Source organism: Phlebotomus papatasi, chromosome 1 (assembly GCF_024763615.1).
Source record: "Phlebotomus papatasi isolate M1 chromosome 1, Ppap_2.1, whole genome shotgun sequence".
Taxonomy (NCBI): Eukaryota; Metazoa; Arthropoda; class Insecta; order Diptera; family Psychodidae; genus Phlebotomus; species Phlebotomus papatasi.
In genome coordinates, this window is record NC_077222.1 from 97,509,085 (window position 1) to 97,519,864 (window position 10,780).

General features: G+C 33.5%; 1 protein-coding gene across 1 annotated transcript; it reads left to right on the forward strand.

Moving 5' to 3' along the window:
- The first annotated feature begins 7,048 nt into the window (after positions 1-7,048).
- On the forward strand, positions 7,049-7,682 carry LOC129809597 (homeobox protein MSH-D-like). Its single transcript, XM_055859553.1, has 2 exons — positions 7,049-7,328; positions 7,414-7,682. The coding sequence occupies exons 1-2, from the start codon at positions 7,073-7,075 to the stop codon at positions 7,680-7,682; spliced, it is 525 nt and encodes a 174-aa protein (XP_055715528.1). The 5' UTR covers positions 7,049-7,072.
- Positions 7,683-10,780: the final 3,098 nt, after the last annotated feature.

Here is a 10,780-nt window from a genome sequence, read left to right on the forward strand (position 1 = left end):
TCCGCCTTAAAGGAGTATTTCAGTAACATAAAGGTAAAGGAAAAATATATATATTAATTTAATTTATTATTAATTTAAAATTGAATTCTAGTCAGTTAATATAAATAGAAAAAATATATAAAAAGAACTTTTCATGCCTTCTTTTTTAGTGACTAGTGACTATGTTAACATAAGAAATATTTAATTAAAAAAAGCACAGGTTCTCTATTTTTTTTTTGGAGAAGTACTAAACTTTTCACAGGAAATTTTGTACTTCGAATGGTCGGAAGACAGATGATACTAAATTGTGATTTTTTTGAGCATACAAAAAACATTGCAAAATTAGTTCGTAAATGTTTGTAAATTTCCACTGCGGACTTAACCCATTCAGTCAATGTACTAGAAATACTTGAGATAGAATTTTCATATTCTGGAATTAGTTTTATACAGATTAATAGATGACTTTTATTGAAAAGAAAGAAATTTTATCTATTATGGGGGCGCGGGGAGTCGCTGTCAAACATTACGTCTTAACGTTCACTGAATTTAAATTCTTTACATTAATTTATTACAAACTCTATTGATTTGGATAGAGTAACTATCCAAGAAAACACATTGGCAATCAGAATTCAAATCAGGAAAGAGGATGAGGGCCAATTTTAACAAATTAGACGGGATGTCAAATTTTCCATCCGCCATTTTGAGCAAAAAATTTTGCATGACCATCCGCGAAGCGAAAAAAGAACAACAAAATGTATTTTCATCTATGTCGGAATATTTTTCCAAGTAATTGAAGGACTAAAGTAACTAAAAATCCATTCCCGACAGCAATTCGGATAACAATTGCCCGGAATAAATCATCTAAAATCACTCAATTTGCGTATAATATATAATACCATGGTAAGGAATGGGTTAAGAAATGTTCGTGAATAATATATAACTTACTAAAAAGATTGTGAAAGTTTGTACAAACAATTTTCGTAATATTAATCTCCTAACGAGCATTTTTTCGTCATTTACAAACATTTGTTCGTAAATTTTTGTTTATATTACAAAGTTTACTAAAAAATGACAAAATTTTACGAACATTTTTCTGTATGCATACGAACATTTACTAACAAATATTTGTAAAAAGAACAAAAAATATTCGTCAAGTAATTAACGAACAATGTTTATGAAAATAGTACAAACTTTTACGAACTTTTTTGTGAGTTATATGGTTCACAAGCATTTCGTAAGTGCCCAGAGGGTTCACAAATATTTATGAAAAAGTTTGTAAAGATTGTATTAAATTTTACTTCCTATGGCTAATAAGTACATACAGTCTGTGATAGAATTTCCACGTTTTTACTGATATGGCTCTATAGTCTGTAAAATCAGAAAAGAACACTCTATAGTCGTTTTTCTTATGCGTACAACTTTAATTTATCACACTTAAGAAATCTTACATCAGGACATCCGCACAAAGACTATTGAAATTTACTGATATGGCTAAGACGGCGGTGGCCGCTTAAGACTACAATGTACTTATTTTCCTCTTTTGTGCTGTTCCATATAAGCACTGCTATTGTATAAAATCTATCTGTCTAAATCTCTTGTTAAACGAAAAAATGGATTTTGTTGAAATTTTGTCAAAAGGATGTTATTTACCAATTTGACAAAATTTTTCTTGCATTTTATATGGAAAAACACCTTTTTGACCAACTTTTAACAACATCCAGTTGGCCGCCGATTTGACAAAACTTTTCCATATTCTGTATGGAAGACATTCCTTTTTACAAAATTGTCTTGTTAATTTGACAAAACATTTTTTTCAGAGTAGTTAGTGGTTTACTCAATGATTCGTCCTCTGGCTGACTCTACCCCGCTTTCCTCTACAACCTGCACGACATTTACTCTTTTTAGGAAAAATTACTACTTTTTTCCTTAACAACGTACAATCATACAACACTTATTTAATCAAAGATACTTAAAGACAGGGAAAAACACTGTTCATAAAATCTTATTTCTTTTAAAATCAGAACTTTGAACACTCTGTGTTTTTACTTTTTATTATATAAATCAGACATTTAAAACAAATTCTACATTTCCACAAAATAGAGGTTCCATTTAATTTAATTTTTTCATTTCTTTAATAAATTGCAACTTTGATTAAATTGTGCAAAAATAAAAAAAATATATTAGCATTTGTAATATTATTTTTAAGCCTCTTACATTTCATATGACGCGACGCATCGCATTTATGCTTTGACCTCAATAGGACATCACTCTTTCACTTTCTCCAAATACCGCAAACCTCTTTTCTCAGTTTCGTGGGTCTCAACATGTAAACAATTTTTTATGTTTGTGTCTTACTGCCATGGTCATTACCACCAGAAATGAAGGAGTTGTTTTTTTTTTTTTGATGGGTAAAATGTGTAAAATCTTGCCTGGATTTACTTTATCGTTTCTCAATAAATTGTTTACTATATACAATAATGCCTACAATCAGTAAAAGGTTCATGGGAGTTATGTTCATGAAATCGAGAATCATTGCAAATCTTACAAAGAGCATGAAATCATAAGCGAAACAAGAGTATCATAATGGAATAACAGATAATGAGCAATATAGAGTCGATAGAATCTATAGGTTGACCTTCGTTTTTTTTTTTTGAAAGTATTAGAATATTTCTGCATTGTAGATTCTATAGTGAATAATCTGAATAATACTATTAGTCACAGAAGCATTATGCAATTTTGTTAAGTTATTTTTCACAATTTATGCAGTGTTTTCTGCTTACACGGGTTTAAGACTGAAGGTTTAGCGCTGTTCTAGAAGATCTCAATATTCCAAATAATTCAATTTCATTTATTTTCCACTTGGAATATTTGCACAAATAAAATTTTTCCCAAAAGTCTTGCTTGATAAGAAATAAGAAAAACTTAGCCATATTGTTAATCTTAAGTTTGTCCAAAGACCATTATTAAATTACATGATTATAAATTTATGGTTCTCTTCTTATCACGAGACTGTCCGAAACATATCATAATGCAATTAACGGCAATATTAGTTGATCATTTAATGACGATTCCTTTCATTTCATTTTATTTTATTTTATTATGAGGTTATTGCCATTATTGGCGGTTCCCTTAGTTGATAATTTTATTAGAGCATTATTAACCTTTGAAAATATTTTTTTCACGCGCTTTTTAAGTGACATTCTTTGGATTTAATTTCTTAAAATATTTTAATCCCGTTTCATTCCTTGATTGACTGGACTAAAAATATTTAACGCTGTGTGGCTTTCTTTAAATATTTATTCACATTTCAAGATCGCTTGACTTTTTCCGGACCGTAAGATATTCAGCAAGCCAAATTCACTTTCTTCTACTACATCTTTCAAAGGTTTATAAGTTTAGATTCTAAATTTCTCAATAGAGAAAAATATGATGAAAACATTTTTTCCTGATCCAAAAGAACTTAGAGGAAACCGGGGCAGAATTACAGTTAAAATGTATCTTTTCCTATGAATAGTTAAAAAAAAATTGTTTGAATTAGACTGATAAATGAATAGAGAGGGAATTAATTGTTTTGAAATTTTGCTCAATATTCTTTCTAAAGGTCTCTACTCATTGCTAACAATTTTCGTCAAAAAAAGTATTTTGGACAGAATTTTTGACGTATCCTACCCAACCGCCGTTTGTCATTCGACCAAAAGACGACCAAAAACGGTCGGAAGTTTAGTGTTAAATTTGGATGTTCTTCCTCTTTAAAATTGTCCAATAAACATTTTTTTTTTAATAATTTATAGTGAATTGCGCAAAATTTGTTTGTCTTTGGATACTCAGAGTTCCAAAACAGACAATATAGTAGTTTATACATAGCACAAGTACATAATATTATCACCTATTGTCGGTTGCACGGACCATTGTCGTATCTGAATTTGATGTAAATTTATAAATTACGATACACATATATCGCCTTTTACATCAAATGCTGACACAAAAGAAATACAGATACGATAACAGTCGATGCAACCATCGAAATATAAAACAGGAATAAATGAGATAAGATTAACAATTTTCCAAATCTCTGAAAATATACTAAACCTATTATTAGAAGCAGTAGCATGATGTTAAGTTTTCCTATTCTTTCGTTTACACAAAATAATAGATTTCAGAAAAATTGGAAATTTCAGAGAAAACTATCAAAATGTTTGTGGCTCCTCTGACTCTTAACTCACTAACAAATTTGTAAAACTTTGTATTTTTGCACAAACTGTTCGCAACATTATTTCTTAACGAACATTTTTTTTACGAACATGTTCGTAAAAGTTTGTATAAATAGTAAAATCTTTCGTAATATTTTGCCATTTGTGCAGAAATTGTTGTATAATATAAAGTTAGAACCTTTTAGAACGACAAGAAATCCGATGAATGAATTTGTTATTAAAATTCAATGAAAAAAAAAAGAGTTTTTTTTGTCGAATAACGGAAAAGTTACAAACAAAAGTTTACAACTTAAGCCGAGAGACAGCTTAGTGAAAAATGATGGAAAAGTAATTTAAGGTTTAACCATTATTGCGAATATAATTGCGCTAAGCCGTCTCTCGGCTAATCCTCAGGACTGTCGAGGCCCTTATGGCTTCTACACATTGGGAGCAATTTCTGTCAAAAATTGCTTTTTTGAAGGAAATTCCCTGCAGCGTTGTAGGGGGAAACGTCAAATTTCTGTCAAAAACGCTTTTGACGAAAATTGCTCCCAATGTGTAGACGCCTTTAGGCTACTTACTACTTCCAAGCCTTCCAAGAGTCAAATTTACCAAATTTAATTACTGAAAAGACTTATCACAAATATAAAAAGAACACCTTAATTTCACAAAATAATACCCTTCAAATGTCAAACTTTCTGTATACTATGTCGGCCAAAAGTTTCTCGACAAATCTATGTTCTAGAAATCAGATGGAAAAAATTATAGAAAAAAAATTCAATTTCTTCTTTATACAAATGAATTGTCTGTATAAAATAATACAGATGTCATTTATGTATTAAAAAACATTGATTCATTTAATTTCATACCGCAATAATTGTTTTTCCAAAATTTGTTTTTTTTTTCATCGGCCGAAAGTTTCTTTAAACATTTGGAAAGGTAACTCAAAATGGTCAAATTGGCCGACACTGTATATTCCTGATTTAATTTATTGCAACAAATAAAAATTAGTGCCTCTGTTAGTAATTTTCTCGCAAGATTTCTTCTTAAGGGGAAGTGGAGCACCTTTGAATGTGGGGCAGTTTTGAAATTGGGATTTTTCACCTATTTTTAAATAAAATTGAGCCTTACCATGATATAATTTAGCAGATTGAGAAGCTAAATTACATAATGATATTTCTCAGTTTCAATTAAACATAGGAGAAAAATCCCAACTGCAAAGCTGCCCCACTTCCCCTACATATTTACTCCATTTGGCTTTTCATTTTGTATATAGGGGAAGTGGGGCACCTTTGAAATTGGTATTTTTCACATATTTTTAAATAAAATTGAGCCTTATTGTGATATAATTTAGATGAACAAACAGATTGAAAAGCTAAATTACATTATGATATGGCTCAGTTCCACTTACACATAGGAGAAAAATCTCAATTTAAGAGGGGCCCCACTTCCCCCTAAGGTCCCTATAAAATGCATTAAATTCCTTGTAAACTTGTAATACGTCCTAAAAATCAAATCTCCAGCTGCGGTCAATCTTACCATTAACAACTGCTTCTTCAAGAGAAAATCTTCTGTAGCAAGGACAATAGCTTCCTATCCAATGAGACAACTAAAATCCCCCAATTAGAAAGTTGCTTATGAAAGGCATAAAGTGAGATCGACATCTAATATCCTCATTTCACTTTAACATCCTGACGATCCTGACTAGTCTACGGTGAAATGCGAGAAAACCCTAACTGATTCCCATGTTGTCGCCGGTAGAAGTACCAAAAAGACAGCGATAAGGATCACATTCTTCTTTTGTGTCCTGCATTAAATTGTTGCAAAATAAAACCATAAAGAGACACTTCACCAATTTGTGGCTGATAAGGATCTTGTCTCCAATTTGAAGAGTGTCCTCTCGACAAACTGGAAATAAATTCATCATCGTCGCATGTGCTGGGAAAATGAAGATGGTTACACAGTGTTCCAGGACTTTAAATTGCGGAATTATGGTTTGTGAGAATTTCAAAATTGGCCAAGAGATTCCTCCAATGGATCAATATCAAAAGATGCGCCAAAACCGGCTTTTTGGATGAACAAAATAGCCCAATAATAGAGACAATCCTATAAGATTTGCCCAAGGATTTGCCGCAATAAGATCTCGATGGAATTGTTCATTTCTTGTACTGCAAAAGGAAGAATCATCTTCCGGATAATCTTTATCACCCGCTGAGAGATTACTTTTCTTCCTTTTTCGCAGGCAAATCAGGCAGACTTTTTTTTGTGGTTATAGCCAAAAAAGGACCATCCGGTAGTCCAATGTTGCAAGAAATTTGATACTCAACTATTGTTACAAAATAAATTAATTTTCCTTTCATATTGTAATTCATTTTCTTCACTCCTGTAATTGATACCCTTCTGGGGATGGTCCTGCAATTTCGTCCTGAATATTTTAGGCAAAACTCTGATTATGGCTATCATTCCCAATCAATTTATGCTCGTATAATGTTCTTCTGGTAAAAATTTTCACCCCTTATTGCCACAATTTAGCATGATTTCAATGGGATTGGGAAAACAGTTGGTGATTGGTAATCATATAAACAAGGGTAAACAAGACACACTTTTCAACAGGACGAGTAGAGGATCATCCCTCCAATGTTGAAATAGATACCTCTTCAGAAAACGCATACAATCGTCCATTTATACGAATGTTACAGGGTTAGAGGAATATTGCAGGAGAGAGAGATAAAGATCCGCCCAGATTTAATGCCTCATTCCATCTTCCTTTTCATCTCATCTACCGAAGGATTGTGGACTTAAGTGGTGCTAATCTCTTGCTCTATAAATAAGAGGGATCAGGTCAGTTTATGATTAGTTTATCCAGAGATTTTCACCAGTTCTGTACGAATCCTCAGCGAAGGATGTTGAATTTATTAAGTGTTGTGATGGAAAAGAAAAATTTGTGCGTTAAACAGAGTGATTTTAGTATCGATCACATTCTCAACAGAGCTGGAGAGAATGTCAGGAGGAGGCATGAGATTCAGGAAGTGTCTTTTATTGATCAATGGCAAGGATGTTCTTCACAATACCATCCGGAGAAATCTGTTGACTTACATAGCCATACTCCTCACCTCAATTGGCTCCAGTACACGAGATACCATCCCCCAAAACTGCCAAGTAAGAGAATTGTGCAAAAGGGGAACAGGCAGAGCAGGATTTTCCAAGGAGCAGGATTTCAGAGCTTTTTCTGTTACTTTTGTAGGACCTCTGCGATTGGGACCAGTAAAGAGGACTCCTGGAAGACTCCCCCGTGTTCCCTTCACTGTAGAACAGTTAGCAGCCCTGGAAGAAGCCTACAGAGTTTCCACTTACCTGAGCTCCGAGGATGCCAACAATCTCGCCCAGAAATTGAATCTTTCCTGTGTTCGTGTGAAAATCTGGTTCCAGAATCGCCGAGCTCGGGAGAGGAGAGAGAGACGCAATTGTGATAGTGGTACCAGTCCACCATGTGAAAATAAAGAACTGAATTAATCTATTAACTCTTTTGTCTCCTTTGGGACTCTGGGTACCCATGGAAAAAAGAATTTTTTAGACTATCTAGAATCTATAAAAATCCGATTCTTCTGGATAATTCCAAACTATAAGGATGTCCAAATCTAGGATATATTTTGCAGGATCCTAATTAACTCCTGAGCATAGATATTTTTAGTCAAAATTCGTGAATTTTCGATTTTCTGCTTCCTTGCAGATATTCTAACTTTTTTGATATTTCTAGACCAGAATAAGGAAAAACCTCTCGGGGCCAATAAGTATAACTAACAATTCCAGATTGCATAAATACGAAAAACCAATTTTTTCATAAATTTTCAAAAAACTTGTTCAAACTTTATGGGTACTCTCGTCCCCAAAAATCTAGAGGTCAAATGTAATGTCCTGGACACACTTACGACTAAAGTCCAGAGACGACTTAGCTCGTTCATAGCCAAGTCAGTTCCTGACACACTATAAACGAGGCTTAACATTTTCTGGCACTCACAAAACATAACTTTCGTGGGTTTTTATGCAAATATTTCTATTGAAATGCACTAGGGTAAAGTGGTACAAGTTGGACAGTGGTACAAGTTGGACAATGGTACAATTTGGACAGGGCTTTTCGTCTTGATAAATTTAGTACTTCATTTTTATTTGTATATTTTTAATGCTTTAGTTTTATAATTTGGTTCCTTGTGCTTAAAAACAAATTTTGTACTGTATTTATCAAGAAAAAAGCCATGTCCAACTTGTACCGGCGAATTGTCCAACTTGTAACACTAATTCCAAATTATACACTTTACCCTAGTGTCTTTTGAAAATTAAACTACTTTCAAAAGACTTCACAATTCACGTATAACAACAAGAATTATTCACTAGAATCTCCAAAATTGGCTTAAGTCGCGAGTTAGCTACCACCTCACAAATAATTGTAATCAACTATAATTATTGCACCTGTACTGAGACATGATATTTCAAATAGTTTCATTTTCAGAGGAGTATTAGTGCATTTCAGTAGAAATATCTGCATAAAAACCCAGGAAAGTTGTGTTTTGCGGATACCAGTGAATGCTAATCCCGCTAATCCTCATTTGTAATGTGTCAGGAACTGACTTGGCTATGAACTGTAGCTTAGTCGTCTCTGGACTTTAGTCGTAAGTATGCCTAGGGCATAAAGCTGTCTACACATTAAGACAAATTATTAAAATAATAGCATTTCAAAGTGACATTGAAAAGTAATTTCAATGTTGAAGCGAATATTGAAACCAATATTTCAATAATTTCCTACACACTGCACAAATTGACTTCAATATTAAAGCTTCAATATTAAAAACACCAGTCTAGTCAAGGATTCACATATCTTCTGGGATTTCTTCCGTATTTTGTCAAGAACACCCAAAAATAACCAAGTTGGTCAGAGGATCCCTGGAGCTTCCTCCAGAAATCCCAGATCTTCTGGGATTTTCTTGTATATTATGTCAAAAACACAGATTAAAAACAAAAGCCAAATTGAATTAATAACTTGAATTCTCACAGACTTTCAGGATCATGCTTCGTATCATACCGTGTGGCTACAACCACAAGCCTTCGTTTCCTCTGTAGGATTCCAATTCGTATCATAAAATTATCCTTATATGAAGTGGGATTTCCTGGAGGAAGCTCCAGGAATCCTCTGACCATAGAAAGTATTTGACTGGTTTTTCACATAATTTTCAAAAAAGTCCCAAAAGATCTGGGATTCCTGGAGGAAGCTCCAGGAATCCTCTGACCATAGAAAGTATTTGACTGGTTTTTCACATAATTTTCAAAAAAGTCCAAGAAGATCTGGGATTTCCTGGAGGAAGCTCCAGGAATCCTCTGACCACAGAATGTATCTGAAGTGTTTTGGGCATAATGAATAAGAAAATCCCAGAAGATCTGGGATTTCCTGGAGGAAGCTCCAGGAATCCTCTGACCACAGAATGTATCTGAAGTGCTTTGAGCATAATGAACAAGAAAATCCCAGAAGATCTGGGATTTCCTGGAGGAAGCTCCAGAAATCCTCTGACCACAGAATGTATCTGAAGTGTTTTGGGCATAATATTCAAGAAAATCCTAGAAGTTCTGAGATTTTCTGGAGGAAGCAGGTGATTAGTGCTGACCAAGTTGGGTTCTTGAGGAGATTGAACAAAATATATAACCAAATTCCAAGAATCTGGGATTTTCTGGAGGAAGCAGGAGAGATGTGTCTTCACTTGGATTTTGATCTTGGATTTGTTTTCATTCATGAACAAGGAAAATCCAGCAGTTCTGTGATGTTCTGAAGGACGAAGATTCCTGACCATTAAAAAATATTGAAAGGAATATCAAATCAATTTGATATTTAGAATTTCTTTGAAATTTTATTTCAATGTAACTTTGAAATTTTTTATTGAAATGATTTGGCCTAGTTTGTAGCCATTCAAAATAATGAAATAAAATATTGAATAAAATGTTCCATATTGAAACAAATATTTCAATATTTGCCTACACACTGGACAATTTTCTTCAATATTGAAACATTTATGTCAATAAATCTTTGCAATGTGGAGGCAATCCTTAAGGTTATCCCGCCAATGCCCGCCATTTGCTTTTTGATACCAACCTTGTAGCAAAATTCCAAGCGGGAGCGAAATTTGTGCCAATGTATTGCAGACTCTCAGAAGATACTGGTCAATAATTCTTCTTGTTTTAGTGATCAACATTGTAAATGTAAAGGAGTCATTTGACACGCAAAAATAGTTCACAAAATTGATCTTATTGGTTTTTAGAAAATTGAAGTTTGTATCCTTTTCGTTCTTTTGGGGACGAGAGTACCCATGAGCTTTCCAATTTCCCAGAGGCGGAGAAAATTCTTTCTCTACAAAAGTATCATATTTGACCACTAAGACTTACAATAAAGTAAGTTTTACACTGAAATTCCTTCGCTGGATATGCTGTGGCCCGGAAAGAGTTAATCTTTTTTCCCTCAATTTTTCCCTGCGCTCCACGTGCCTCTGTCCGTTACATTTCAAACAGACCGCTTGAAATTAACGCCATCAACACCGCCTAGCGTAAAACATAGCAACCTCAATAGTGTC

What these genes read in the sequence shown, in the direction of transcription:
- LOC129809597 (XM_055859553.1), top strand. Translation starts at nt 7,073, where the DNA reads ATGTTGAATTTATTAAGTGTTGTGATGGAAAAGAAAAATTTGTGCGTT. An exon ending in CCATCCCCCAAAACTGCCAA is followed by an intron (nt 7,329 to 7,413) that starts GTAAGAGAATTG and finishes TTACTTTTGTAG; the next exon opens with GACCTCTGCGATTGGGACCA.